We start from the raw sequence: 15396 nt of genomic DNA on the forward strand, positions 1-15396 counted from the left end.
TGTATCTATATGTTGCTATCTCACGGGAGTACTGAAAAAGGCTTCACCATACAAATGAAGATTTTAGAAAAATCATTATGCATTCATAAAAGGTTGTCTGCCATTTCTCGCATTACTGTTTATAGTAGGAGCAGTGTCATTGAAGAATCAAGTCTTTAAAAGAGCCCTTTCTTATTATTTCTATTCTTTTTATTTGTAAGTCTGTTCTGTTTTTACCAGTGGTTATCAGTAGTGTTTGTGAGCGTGTCATTTCCACCATTTCAGAGTATGCTCCCAGACTGACATTCATCTCACTTCGCTTCTCCTTCCAAGTTTCCATTTTGAGGCTGCAGGTTTATAATGCTGGAAAACACTGTTTGCTGCCTTTCACTCCTTGGTTCTCCAACAATCCATGATTTTATGTGCGATGCTATTTATTTAGATTTTTTTAAGGAAAATACTTAAATATCTTTTGCTATGTCAATTTCAGATAAAATGAGTTTTTGAAATGCAGGTTTAAAACATTGTTAATATCAGAAATGCTCTATCCTGGTTCTGTCCCCTCACAGGTTCCTGTGTAGCCCTAGCTCTTTCACTGGCAGGATAGTGTAAGAAGCTGATATTCTCGTGGTTTCAGCTGGTACAGAATTGATTTAGTTTGTAGTGTCTGCTTTGGTGCTATGTACTGGCTTTAGTAGAAAAGCAGTGTTGATAAGACACCAATGTTGTCGTTGTTGCTGAGCAGTGCTGTCCAGATCCAAGGCTGTTTTAGCTTTTTGTGCTGTCTTGCTGTTAACGGGGCTGGGGGAGATGTGCACAAGAAGCAGGGAGGGGACAGAACCAGGACAGTTGCCCAAATTGATATTCCATACCATAAGATACCACGTGGGACTATGAAACAGAGGGTGGGTGGAGTTGGCTGAGGGGAGATGCCACCGCCTGGGGACTGGTTGGTCACTGATCAGCAGGTGGTGAGCAGTCATGTTGTGTATCTCTTGTTTTGTGAATTTGTATATTCTATATAGTACTGTCATTGTCGTTATTTTTCTTTTTTCTATTTTTGTCTTGGTAAATAGTTTTTAGTTCAATCTGTGAGCTGATGTTAAAAATAAATAAATGTTCTTTTTTTTTTCCCCCAATTCTCTCCCTCATCACACTGGGAGTAGGGAGTAAGCAAACTGCAGTGTGGCGGAGCCACCTGCCCCCATAAACAGCAGCACTGTATCAAATTAAGAATTTTACTTTATTGTGCAGAATTTACAAGAAATTAGTAGAAATTCACAACTTATTCACTACTCATCTACCTTTGCACTGTAGCATTTACTTTAATAGCAGACCTCAAAAAATGAGCAAATAAACACATGCAAAGAGATACCCAAGTGTGATCATTCTTTGAAAGTCTTTCTAAAAGGCATTATAAACACTGCAAGTAGAAACATTACAAAAATATTACATAAGATTTTGTCTTCAGCATAATTATTTGGGAAAATTCAGTGACATCAATGAGGAAACTTGCTTACCAGTATATTTTTTTTCCTTTTAAAGCTGCGTCACTGGAGCAAGAATCTTACTTATTGACTGACTTTTTTATGGTAGGCTTGTAGGATGATATGTAGCTTAAAATGCCTTAAAAGCAGTAGAAAGTAGATGCTCTACTCTTTTTTTGTCATCCTGATTTTTCTTCAGACCATAAAGTTTGTGATCTGTGTATATTTTGCCAGTACAGTTGTAGTTTATTTAACACAAAAAACTGTGAGTACAGTACAATGAATTAGAACAAATCCATGTACGCAAATGCATTCTGAGAAACAGTAATATATTTTTTGCTAAATTTTTTTAGCTTAATGACTGTCATATTACATTGTAATTAATGTAATAATTATATGAGCAGTTATGATATAATACATATAAGGATATGTATAAACATTATGTATATTTAAAGAGAACAGCATTATGAATTTCCATAAAAATATGTACGGGGGGAGCTTTCTTCAGCAAAACTCCCAGAGCTGTGATCATAACTTCCTTTTCCTCCTACTCAGAATGGATTTGAATAATGACTCTTTGCATAATGTCGTTGCTATTTTGAATTAGAGAAGCGCAGTAGTTGTAGAATTGTTTTTTAGTGAGCGTGTAAGGGAGCAATGAGTTATGTACATCAAAACAAAGCTAAGATAAATTCTGTAGTAAGTTCAACAGCCTGCTATGTTTCTGTTTATTTAGCTGGGGCTAAGCCATTTAAAATTTCTGTCCAGAACTGATATGATGAGAATCAATCAGGATTTATCAAGCTAACAGTTGTGTACAACTCCAAAGTATCTGACCCTGAAAGGAGATGAGACAGTTTTGGAGATGCCAGTGCACTTGGCTGTGCTAAGTCCTCCCTCAAGTTCTTCTGTTCACCAATGTAAGCTTCTCTCACAATAAGGCAGTTACAGTGATAACGGATTCCACCGTATATGCTGAAAAACGACATCCCTCCTGTCCGAGTCCAAATGCACAGATAAATGCTTTCTGTAAATGTGAATGCTTCTCTCTGTAATATTTTAGCTGTCGTAGTTAGGTTTACTGAAAATACCACTTTCTCTTTGGCTAAACTATTATGAACATAAATATTTTTAGTCATTCTTGACAAGAAGATGTCTGAAATTATAATGAGAAGTCGGTCATGTAAATAAATGCATCTGAGGTAAGGAAGAGAAAATGTATATCTTTTTGCTTAACTAATTTCTTACCCAATTCAATGGAGCTGCCATTTGTTCTCCAGTTTGTACATAATGTTCTGACTCACACCGAGTTCTGTCAGCACAGGGGCACCCATTGTGGCTACAGCTGTGGGCACCATGGCAGCTGAGGGGAGAGGCATCGGGCTGCCACCAGCCTGCCTGGCCTGGGGCTCACCACGTCACCTGCCACCCAGAGCTGGACAGAAGCCCTCTGAGCACTAAGGTTGCAGTCCTAGGATACATGGAGGTGGTCTGAGAGCAAAGCGACCTCTCAGGCAGCATTGCTTACATTCCCAGCTCTGTGTGAGAAGTGCCCAACCAGGCTCATTTCTGTGAGCCTGCCTCTGCAGTAAGGAAGTAAGATTAGAAAGTGAGGCTTTGGAAGAGACTTCTTCCTCATCGGAGGGAGAAAGGGAAACGTTCTTCATGTGGTGATTTCATGAGGACACAGCTGGTCCTGTGTGGAGCCAGAAGAGTTCGTGCTGATAATCTGATTCTATGATCATTCTTTTCTTATATTTAGATCTGGGATTGAGAGAAGCCTTTGAAACTTTATTCCTTGCCTAAATTCTCTCAGAACTGCTGAAGCTGTTCTTAATTTTTCCAGGTCCTAATTGAGAGTTCAACTTGAAACAGATTCAAATGTCCAATTCTTTCCTTTCCCCAAATACTTTCTATAGATCTGTTTTTCTTCAGGACAAAGTCATAGCTTGACTGTGGCTAAGCCCCTCTCTTATGATTTACTTTTATTCATTGCTGCATTTAATCAGTTTTGTTTTAACCACTAGTATACACAAAATGACATTGTAATGGAAAGTTCTGTGGCATTCTTGCCATGTATCTTACATCCAGTTCTTGGCTGATGAATTACTCTGGTGACTTCTCAGGAAGCAGATACGCATTTTTTCTGCTTTTCTGTCTTTATATAACATGTGAGTTTGCAGGAATTTGTGGAGATTATGAAGTGAAAGGATCTAAGTATGCGTTTCAGTGACGAGACCTTTGGAGTTTTATCTGTTCTGTGCAATGCAAATGCTGTATGATTGTACTGGCCTTACAACAGGCAGGTAAGAACCTGTGCAGTCAAGCAAAATCTAGGCAAGGCAGTCTGCTCAGTGCAAGCACCGTTCATCTGTCTCTGCAGTTGTCTGTGCATCCTGCAATATGCAGCAGAAGAAAAACAGGGGCAGAACACAACCAAAAAAAGAATTGTTAGGCAGATTTGCCACAGAAAGTAAGACTGGGAAAGGCGAGAGGAGAAGCAGGCAGTCATTAATGAAATATATCCTTTTAATATAAAGAGTATGGTGAAAAGGAGGAAGAGCAAAGGATTATTATTAAATGTAGAATTGAAAAAAAATTTTGAAAACATAAAATAGGCTTCCTAAAATTATAGCAAAAAGAAAAAAACAAATTGACCAGTCTACCTTACAGTGGGAATTATATTTTAAATAAATTTTAAGGATTTTTTTGCTATTTTTTTAAATAAAATAACTTCTGACATCCAAAAATTTTAGATTGTTAGAGAAGTAATATCTCTAAAAGACAGGTAGGTTTAAAGCATCACATATGTGAATATAGAGTGTTTTAGTCTAATGTGAACAAGGTAAATTGAAAAGCAAGCATTTTTGTGTTTTCCACATATGGTGTTTACTGCTAAGTAAAGCCTGTGATATGCAACGTGTCGTAAATTTCCACCTTAAAAATTATTTCCTAGGAGTCCTACCAATAGCAATAATGTCTTTAGAATGCATTGCTATTACGTTATGGGTTTACAATGTTTTTTTTTGTTTGGCAATCTTAGTACAGCTCTCTTTATTCTTACAAGTCTAAAATATCATAGATGTTGCTAGTTACATTTCCAGCTGGAGTTAATAGCTAATTATTGTGATTAAAGAAGAAACAGATTTAGAATATATATTTCTAATATTATTATGGCGTCACTTATATAGTATGTAATATAATATCAGGATAAATATAAATAAAAATAATAAATATAATAAATATAATTTTAAATATAAAATAATATCAGGAAAAAAATATATACCCTGGCCTTAAATATCCACAGATTCCATGTTTTCAATAGTGTAGTTATACACAATTTAGATGATTTTTATGATGCAGTGATTTCACAAAAAATATTATTTATCACAGCAGGGAAGCAAGGCATAAACAAGCAAGCAAAAAAACTCCCTGGGAATCTTATAATATCCTTTGGAATTTTACATATAATAGAAGTGACTTATTTAAACATGTAATACAAGTGATGTTTGTATTATTAAGCCATATGTATTCAATTGGTACAGTGAGAGTTTTCCATCATTCAAAAAAAGTATATCCTGTGGATGTATTTTTAATTTCCAAAAGTGTTTTTATTTGTCACCAAATTAATATAAAATACAACTTTAACAGGGAATTCTGCTATTAAGTAGTTGGATTAATAAAAATCTCAGTGCTGAAGGAAAGAATGAACAGTAACTTTTCAACACCATAAGCAAATACTTAGCTATGCACCTGGCATTTTATTGCAAATACAAATGGTACTGCTGAACCTTTATATGCTACCCTGAACATCGGGTGTCTATTCTCACTCTTTCAGATTTCAGTTTTATTCAGTGCTCCCTACATTGCTTTCTTGTACCTTGTGTCTAATCTTTGTTTTAGTTTGTTTACTTCTAAACGTACTATTGTCGTTCCTTCTTTCAGAATATTATTTAAGGACAAAGACAGAAATTGGGATGAAATTGAAAACAAGTTACGAGCAGAAAGTGAAGTTCCTATTGTGAAAACATCAAGTATGGTAAGAATAGTTATCTAATCTTTTTAAATGGTTACTGAGACTTACTATGTTAGGAGGAGCCAGTCCTAAGTAACTGTTTGGAGGAATTTCTCAATAAAGAATAAGCTAAAAGGATACAAACTATATACAGACTCCATTGGGCACTATTAATTAAAAGAAGGTAATAATCATCAGTTTGATTGATGTTCTTTCGAATAAACTTGTTTTTACAGTTTTAGTACTACTTTACCTACCATTTTCTCATATTTAAAGAAACATATTTTAATATATTAGAATGAAAAGAACCTGTGGACGTACTGTAATAAAAGCATTCTTTTAATTTAATCGTTAATATTGTTCTGAAGTAATAACTGTAGGTTACCAAATACAAGTCCAGTTCAAGTAGTGTTCTGGCTGTGCCTGATTAGGGCTGCTTCATGACCAGACTGTGTGGCAGTGTGAGGGAATGGAGCATGTGTTGTTTCCCAGTACACTTTGGCATTTGAGGCTTTTCTGAGTAAAAAAAAATAATAATAAAATAAAAAAAAAAATGATGACTTGTTGCATTTTGCTTTTTTTTTCCCCCAGTGCATTAAAGCATCTCACATTGTTTAAAATTGTTTGACCAATGTACTCATTTTCAAGTTTCTACTTAGTTTCCAGAGTTGTATATCATTCAAATCTATACTAAAGCAGTGTTTGGATTTTTTAACCACAAAATCTTATAAGGAGTTACCAGAGGGCAATTGCAGTTGATATTTGCTTTGACCTTGGGACGTTTATTTCCAGCTCAGATGTGGAATCTGCTTTAAGACAATGGCTTTGTAAAATCCAGTATAATCCATTTCTTTGCCACCCACAAAAATTCTCTGCTTATGTAGACCCTGCTGATAGCTCTCCTCAGAAGTCAGATTATCAGTATTCTCAGTGCAGGATCTTTCAGCTGTAGGATTTACATTCTTATTAACTGCAGCACATTTTAAAACATGTTGTAGCCTTTCTGACTGTATTACTGTGGCTCTGTCTGTGTTAGCAAGCATTGCTGCTGCAAGGGCTCTCCAAAGCAAATGAGTGCTGAGGACCCAGTGCTGGCACAGTGCAGGCTCTTGCAATGGCTCAGTGATCGAAGATAAAATCTCAATGCAGTCATCTTGCTAACTACTCTGACTCGCATCTGAACATGATTATCAATCAGCTTGTCTTCCCCATTAATATTGGGGTCATTCTGTAATGTTCCTTTGAAGGTTTGCTTTCAGTTTGCCTCATTTCTACATTGCTGTTGGTCAGTGCTTGAGAAGAAGTCTCATAGGCAGATAAGTAAGGGGTAAAATTAGAGCCCTTGTTGATTTGGGCAATTGAAAGTCAGGAAGAACTCTTAATTTCTAAGAGGGCCATCCTAAGCACTTGGACCCATCAAGCAAACAGCCCAATCCCACCCGACAAGGGTGTTTTCAATGCAAGGAGGGATGACACAAATCCATATATCAGAATGTGGGGAGGGATCTTATTTGCTACTGATACACAATTTGGAAGTCTTTTTCCTTCATGAAGTAAGTCCTGAGCTTTGGACTGTCTGTTTCTTCCTTAGGAAATATCATCAATCTTACAGGAACTGAAACGAGTTGAGAAACAGCTCCAAGGTACAAATCCTTTTTTACTTTTCTCTGTCATCATTGTCTGCTTCCAATTTCTTTTACTTACATATATAACAAGAAACAAGTAAAAATGTCACATCTTATTAAAATATGATCACAGTATTAATTTATATACATTAATACCATATCATTACTGGCACACGTGGTTAAGAAACATTGCTGAATTAATTATATTAAAACAGAATAGTGATATATTTTTCTGTGGGTGAGAAAAGGTTTACCTTAAAATGAAATAGTCCAGAGAATACCAAAATTATTATTTGTGAAACTTCCTTAATAGACACATTCTTATGGGTAAATTTTGAAGAGCGGGTGATAGCAAATCCTTAAGCTTTATAAAATAGTCTTTGTACATCTGTAATACCCTCATGTGTAGAACTGTTCAATATAAGGAATCCACTGGGGCCATAGCCTATAGGAAACCTGTTTTAAAAATTTCATCTGACACCATAAAATGAAAATTTAGGATTAGTTCTTGACATCTTCCCTTCACATTACCGGATTCATTCTCTGTGATTGTGGAGTCCACAGACTATGAAATAGAACAGTTATCTCTTTGCTTTTCATTTTTCAGAGGCTTTTCCTCTGTGTAAAATGAAAAAAAAAAAAAAGTTATGTTGACAAAATCTGCTGTTTAGACATATATTGCATTTATCAAAATCAGTTTAAAAATTGAGAATATTTTAAAAAGAAGGCACTGATCTCTTCTCCCTGGAAACTGATGACAGGACACACAGGAGTGGCACAAAGCTATGCCAGGGTAGGTTCAGACTGGGCAATAGGAAAAATTGGTCTACTGTGAGAGGTGTCAAACACTGGAACAAGATTCCTGTCAAGGTGGTTGATTCAACATGCCTGTCAGTACTTGAGAGGCATTCAGCGAAAGCCCTCAGCAATATAGTTTAACTTTTGGTTATCCCTGAAGTGGAGGTTTCTGATCTTAGAATCGTAGAATCATAGACTGGTCTGGGTTGAAAGGGACCTTTAAGATCATCTAGTTCTAATCTCCCTGCTATAGGCAGCAACATCTGCCTATAGACTAGACTATGCAAAGTCCCATCAAGCCTGTCCTTGAATACTTTAAAGGAGGGGGGGGCATTTGCAACCTTACTGGGCAACCTGTTCCAGTGTCTCACCACCCTCACAGCAAAGAATTTCTTTTTGATATCTAGTCTAAATCTACCTTCTTCCATTTTAAAACCATTTCCCCTCATCCTTTTGCTACATGCCCTTATAAAACGTCCCTCCCTAGCTTTCCTTAGGCCCTCTTTAGGTAGTGGAAGGCCAGTATAGGGTCACCTCAAAGCCTTCTCTCCTCCGAGTTGAAGAGCTGCAGCTCTCTCAGCCTGTCCTCATAGGTGAGGTGTTCAGCCTTCTGATCATCTTTGTGGCCCTCGTCTGGACCCTCTCCAACAACTCTGTGTCTTTCTTGTGTTGAAGGCTCCAGAACTGGATGCAGTATTCCAGGTGGGTTCTCACGAGAGGAGCAGAATCACCTCCGTCAATCTGGTTGTCACTCTTTTCTTGATGCAACCCAGGATATGGTTGGCCTTCTGGGCTGCAAGTGCACATTGCCAACTCATGTTGAATCTTCCATCCATCAACACTCCCAAATTCTTCTCCTCAGGGCTGCACTCAAGCCATTCTCTGCCCAACCTGTATCTGTGCTTGAGATTGCCCTGGCCCAGGTTCAGGTCCTTGTGCTTGGCCGTGTTCATGAGGTTGACGTGCACCCACCTCTCAAGCCTGTCCAGGTCCCTCTGGATAGTGTCCATTCCCTCTAGCGTGTCAAGTGCACCACTCAGCTTGGTGTCATCTGTAAACTGCTGAGGGTGCACTCAATCCCAACGTCATGTCGCCTACAAAGATGTTAAATAGCACCAATTCCAACACTGATCCCTGAGGAGCGCCACTCATCACCAGTCTCCACTTGGACATTGAGCTGTTGACTGGAACTCTCTGAGTGCAAACATTCAGCCTATTCTTTATCTAGCAAGTGGTCCATCCATCAAATTCATTTGTCTCCAATTTGACAACAAGGATGTAATGTGAGACAGTGTCAAAAGCTTTGCAGAAGTCCAGATAGATGATGTCAGTTGCTCTTTCTTTATCCGCTGACGCTACTCCATCATAAAAGGCCACCAGTTTTGTCAGGCATGACTTGCTCTTGGTGAAACCATGCTGGTTACCACCAATCACCTCATCTTTATTTTCCATGGTCCTTAGTAATGCCTTCAGGAGGATCTGCTCCTTGATCTTGCCAGGCACAAAGTGAGACTGGCTTGTAGTTCCCTGTATATTCCTTTTATCCCTTCTTGAAAATGGGGGTTATGTTTCCCCTTTTCCAATCAGTGGGGACTTCACCAGACTGCCCTGACTTTTCAAATATGATGGATTAGTGGCTTTGCAACTTCATCTACCCGTTCCCTTAGAACCCAGGGATGAATCTTGTTGGGTCCCACAGGCTTGTGCACCCTCAGGTTCTTTATCTGGTCTCAAACCTGATCTTCACTTACAGCAGGCAGATCTACCTTCTCCAAGTTCTTACTATTGCTTTCTACAACTTGAGCGATGTGGCTAGAGTCCTTGCTGGTGAAGGCTAAGGCAAAGAAGTTGTTGAGCACCTCATTTTTCTCTGTATCCCTCATAACCAGATCTCCAGTTTCCTTCTGTGGAGGGCCCACATCCTCCCTGACCTTTTTATCGCTGCTATACTTGTAGAATTTCTTCTTGTTCTCCTTTGTTTCTGGCTAGATTTAATTCTGTCTGGGTTTTAGCTTTTCTAATGTGATCCCTAGCTGCTCGGACATCTTCTTTGTAGTCCTCTCAGGTAACCTATTCCTGCTTCCACTCACTATAGACTTTCTTTCTGGGCTTAAGTCCAGGAGCTCCTGGTAGATCCATGGAAGCCTCCTGTCATTCATGCCCACCTTTCTTTTCCTTGGGGTGCACTATTTCTGGTCTTGGAGGAAATGGTCCCTGAATATCCACCAGCTTTCTTGGGCTGCTCTTCTCTCCAGGGCTTTCTCTCACGTCACCCTGCCAAACAATTCCCTGAAGAGTTTGAAGTGTTCTCTCCTGAAATCCAGCGTAGTGTGCTTGCTGCACACCGTCTTTGGCACCCAAAGGATTTTGAACTCCACCATTTTGTGGTTACTACAGCCAGGGCTGCCCTTGAGCTTCGCATTACCCGCTCCCCTCTGTTGGTGAAGATAAGGTCCATCATAACACCTTTTCTCATGGGTTCCTGTACTGCTTAGAAGAGGAAGTTATCATCAGCACATTCCAGGAACCTCTTTGATTTCTGGGGCACTGCTGTGTTGCCCCTCCAACAGATATCAGCATAGTTGAACTCCTGAGAACGAAAGAGGGCCATGTTTTGTGAATATGAAGCTGCTCCTATCTGTTTATAGAGGGCATTATCCACCTAGCCTTCCTGATCAGGCAGCCTGTAGCAGACTCCCACTATGATGTCTCCTTCACCTGCCTTCCCCTTTAACCCTAATCCATAAGCTCTCTGTCAGCTCCTCATGGAGCTCTAGGGACTTCAGGTGGTTTCTCCCTTGCCTGTCTTTCTCCCCTACCCATCTATTCTCAGTTATACGAGAGTCATCCTACCACATCCCAGTGATGCCAGTGACATCATAGCCCTGTAGGCATGCACATGCCTGCAGCTCCTGTTTGTTCCCCATGCTCTTTGCATTGGTGTACGGGCACTTGAGTTGGGCTCCCATGGAGGTTGATTTACCAGTTAGAGATCCCTTATCCTGAACCTTAGGTGCTGTGTTACTAGCCTGTGATCCTGCTCCAAGCTCAGGGCATCCATTACCATTGATAGCCTCAAAGTTTGGTGATTTGGGCATCCCCACCCCTGGCAACTCTTGTGTAAGGCCCTCCTGATTAGACAGGAAAGCTTTCTGCTTAAGGTGGTCTTCCCCTTGTCTGATAGATGAACTGCATCTTCCCCCAGAAGACCAGATTTCTCTAAATTTGTTCCATGACATAAGTAACTGAAGCCCTGTTCACAACGCTACTGGCTTAGCCATTTATTGATTTTTCTTAATTCTGTCAGTCCTTTCCCTCCCCATTCCCCTAACCTGGAGGATTGATGAGAAGCCTACTTGTGCTCTCATTCTTCACTGCTGCTCCCAGCTCCTTGTAGTCCCTCTAGATATTCCTCAGGTTGCTGACAGCTATGTCACTGGGGCCTACGTGAAGCAGCAGCAGGAGGTAGAAGTCTGTGGGATGTACAAGGTCTGGCAACCTCTCTGTCACATCCTTGATGCAAGCTCCTGGCATGCAGCAGTCCTCTCAAATTTAGTAAGTCAGGGGTGCCTCTGTGCCATAGTGATATCATATGTTGCCTTTCACTCTAGACGGAGGTGCTAATATGTGAACAGAATAAACATTTTTTATCAGTACAGAAAATACTATTATTAATGGTTTCTACCCCATCCCTTTCGTCTTCTCTTGATTGCTTAGCGATTAATGCTATGATTGACCCCGATGGCACCTTGGATGCTCTGAGCAACTTGGGATTTGCTGGCCCCATCGTGCCAGCTCAGCCGAAGCAGAAGTCCAGTCCTGTTTCCCAGAGCGCCCGTCCCCAGGTGCAGCCAAACTGCCAGCCCGAGGCACGGGCTCCCCGCCCTGCTGCTGGCCCCGTTGCAGCTGAACTGGGGACTGCTGAATCTGAGCCAGATTTCAGCATACATTTCAATAGGTTTAACCCAGATGGCGAAGAGGAAGATGCCACTCTGCGTGAATGATCTCACTGTTGCTACTAATACCCTTCATGTGGAATGTTTAAAAATAATGGAAAGATTATAATATTGGTTTTATAATTAAACAAAAGGCTTGGTCAAACAGCAGTTGTTTTATTAAACCAGTTTTCTTTAACTGTGATTCTTTGCTTGTCACACAAATCCTTTTCAAATCATAAAGACGTGCATAGATTCAAGTGTAGGAAAGCAGATTGTGGCAGATTTGCCCTTTGTGGTTGTGCGCTTTGCAAAGAAATTATTATATCGGCAGTTTTCCCTTAACAGATTTATTTCTTTTGAAAAGCCATGCGAGCAGTCTAACATTTAATGTTACTGAAACCCCAGCTCTCTTTGCCAAGCTGCTCTATTTAATGAACCTCCTCCTCTAAAGTTTGTACAGAACTGCTGAACAGTTACATTCGATTCTAGTTCAGATAATTTATATAGGAAACATTATCTTTGGCTTCAGTGACACATTACTGCAAAAGGTAAGACGGATTTCAGAAAGCATTCATTCTTGTGTGCCGAGACTCTCAAACAGTTCTGTGTTTTGTGTAACCTTGTTGCTGCGTAAATTGTCTTGGGGTTTACAAACTTCACATATTATGTTTGCACTAAGATTTGCTGGGAGTGGTAGGTGAACATATTGGTATCATTGAACAGCAGACAGTGTTTTGGTGTACCTAGAAAACTGGTAATACCGTACTTGTATTAACACTGCAGTGTTTTAATCCACTTTCTGAAAGAATTATTGGGCACTTTTTGATCTTCAAATGTTTTTTTGATGTTCATAAATGTAGAAGTATCTCATATGTCATTTCTGCCCAAATGTTTGTGTAAACTAGACGACAAACTTAAACGTAGAGGCGTGGGACATTTTAAAGCATACTGAGGCAAATGGGCTCTCACCAATTCAAATGCAGCATAAGATTCTGAAAAGAGTTAGGGTTCCTTGGAATGATCATGAGATGTAAAATTTTCTTTAGGGACTCAGACGTAGAATTGTCATAATTTGCTTCATCAGTAGATGCACTCCCAAGCAAATGATTTTAATTTGCTTCTGTATATTTTCCTGTAGCCTTGCTAGTGAAACTGTCTCTGTCTTACATATTTAAAAGGATTCTGGAAGAAGACTGCTAACATAGACATTTTGCTTGTTCCACTGAAAAGCAAGTCTATTTAAAGTTTCCTATATAAGCCTATTTTCCTTATAAGTTGTCCCAGTAACTTAACATTTGGAAATAATAAAATTGAAAGTAAATGACTTTGTATTTCCAGAACACTGTAATTTGGAGGAATGTTATTTCTGTTAAATGTAACTAATAGACTGGAATTTTCCTATGTTTGCATCGGTCTCTATATATTAAGGTTAAAGATACAGTTTTGCAGCTTTTATGAAATGGTCTTTAATATTTCAGCAATAATCGTATATGACGTTTGTTTAAAGAAACCTACTTTCTGTACACTTTTAAATTGTACAGGCTTTCAGAAGACAGTAGAAGTTGGACCAGTTAATAAAAACGCAAAAACTTTTTTTGTAGAGATGTAAAAACAAAACCACTAATCTGTTGTATAATGGATTTCGTATTTTCTTTAAAAAAGAATTAAAAGCAAACAGCCTTCATGTATGACTCAATGTGCTCTACTCCAGCTAACTGTGGAAGCCTGAACTATGCTTTGTTTACAGAGGCTACAAGAAAAGGTTTAGAAAGTGCAGAAGGGCAAAAACAAATAGAAACTAGAGCTAAGTATTGAAACAGAGTGTACCAAACCATCACCATAACTTTTTTTTTTTTTTTTTTTTTAATGCTTGGGAACATAATTTTTCTACAGACTCAAGTGGAAAATAGGAGATGGCGAGGATGGCTTGGAGGTGCAGGCTCTTCATGTGAGATTCTGTTTGTGTTCTTTCAGGCGTTACTACCTTTCTGTTCTGTAATAAGCATTTTGCATTACTATGTTCTTATTTTATATGAACATGTTCTCCTTATTTATTTTTGTTACATTTATTATGTATGTTATTTTGTTATATGCATTTACAGCTCCATTTTTAAATAAATAAAGTGTTTCTGGAACTTTAAAAATGTGTAAATATGTAATTCAGAGCTCAGAAGTTCACACAATGTTGCTACATTCTGTTCTACCTTTACTGAAATAGGAAATGGCATTTTTCAAAAGCATCTCTTCTGGAAAGGTTGCATTATTGCCACCACTGCTTTGTTTGATCTGTGCTGACAGTGCTGGCTCACTTCACTGTGCTTGGGTTCATTTCCTCATTTGAACTGATGTTTGTGTGCAAAACTAGAAGTGAAAGTAATCCCAAGTTTTAGTCACCAAGTAGCAGTGGTTTCCCCTTTGTGGAATGAAAATAAGAGAGTTTTAATGTACCTGCCAGGTGCAACGTTTGACGTTTTCCAGACTGCTTTCCTGTTGCTTCATATGTCGGAAAACTTCATCGGACGTTCTGATTTGGCTCCAGATTGGTGCCTTCTTTTTTTTTTTCACTTGTCCCAGCTTGGACTGCGCATGAACTTTTCTGCAGGTCACTGCATTTCCTCTTCTGTTGTTAGCTTTGTGCAAAAAGAAGACTCTAGCATTAAGTTCCCAGAATTGGTTGCCAGCTTGCACATTTCAGTTACTGAGCTTTGCTTTGACTTGGCAGTGGTGAGCTGTGCTCTTCTGTTTACCTCTTCCTCCTTTTTGCCCTCTGTTTGATGGCACCAAGCCTGTACTGGTGGCACACTTGATAGCACTCAGCTGTATGGGAGCCAAGAGAGTCTTACTGATGTTCATAAATGCCCAGTTGGTTAATGAGACTTGAAGAACTGAGAAGGGCTTTCCAGATGCTCATGATTTTTTCATATTCTTCCACTTAATCTGCTATTCACATTTCCTCACTTGTTGCCAGTCTCCCTTTATATTTGTAAAAGTCAAGGAAATGCACTTCTGGATTAATACACTCAAGCACAAATCCTCGTTTGTTCAAGCATTAGTAGTTAGCTATTTCTTTTCCTTGTGGCATTGTCATCTGTCTGCCATGCCTTGGGCAAAGGTTATGCAGAGAAGCATTCAAAACTCCATGGTCAAAGAACTAGCTTGCACCAGTCCTTTGCTTCCTTTCATCATCAGCAAGGCTGGCTGACGTGTAGTACACACAGAAAGGGGACACCACACCATTCTGCTCGGCATGTCAGGTTCCTCTTTTACACGCCTGCACTGGTACAGCCAATGAATGTCTCTAAGGACTATCACATTGAATTGCAGCATACAGAAATAAAGCTGAGTGCAAGCTGTGTGCCTGGCTTGGTAGCAATAAGAAGGTGTTTCACTAGAGCATGTACTTCATACCAAAATTAGCCGCTCCTTTGGTGTCCGGAGAGAATTCTGCTTCATACCAAAGACTGAAATTCAGGTGGGTAATGCCTGCCTCAAGGCCTTTGCAGTTTTAACCAGAAAGAGTTCCAGCATAGAAAGGATCTGAAACTGCTGCTTTG

At 39.3% G+C, this 15396-nt stretch overlaps 1 protein-coding gene across 4 annotated transcripts in view; it reads left to right on the forward strand.

The window, feature by feature from the left end:
• The window catches only part of CEP170 (centrosomal protein 170), an 89677-nt gene extending 75691 nt beyond the window's left edge, over nt 1-13986 (forward strand). For all 4 annotated transcript variants that reach the window (XM_065729693.1, XM_065729703.1, XM_065729713.1 and 1 more), the window contains 3 exons: nt 5412-5505; nt 7073-7124; nt 11622-13986. In XM_065729693.1, the coding sequence (XP_065585765.1) occupies nt 5412-5505; nt 7073-7124; nt 11622-11908 (433 nt within the window). In that variant the 3' untranslated portion in view covers nt 11909-13986. The remainder of the gene's footprint in view (nt 1-5411; nt 5506-7072; nt 7125-11621) is intronic.
• Nucleotides 13987-15396: the final 1410 nt, after the last annotated feature.

The sequence above is a fragment of the Cyrtonyx montezumae genome, unplaced genomic scaffold (assembly GCF_038088225.1).
Source record: "Cyrtonyx montezumae isolate F1298 unplaced genomic scaffold, pur_monq_1.0 scaffold_0, whole genome shotgun sequence".
NCBI classification, from domain to species: Eukaryota; Metazoa; Chordata; class Aves; order Galliformes; family Odontophoridae; genus Cyrtonyx; species Cyrtonyx montezumae.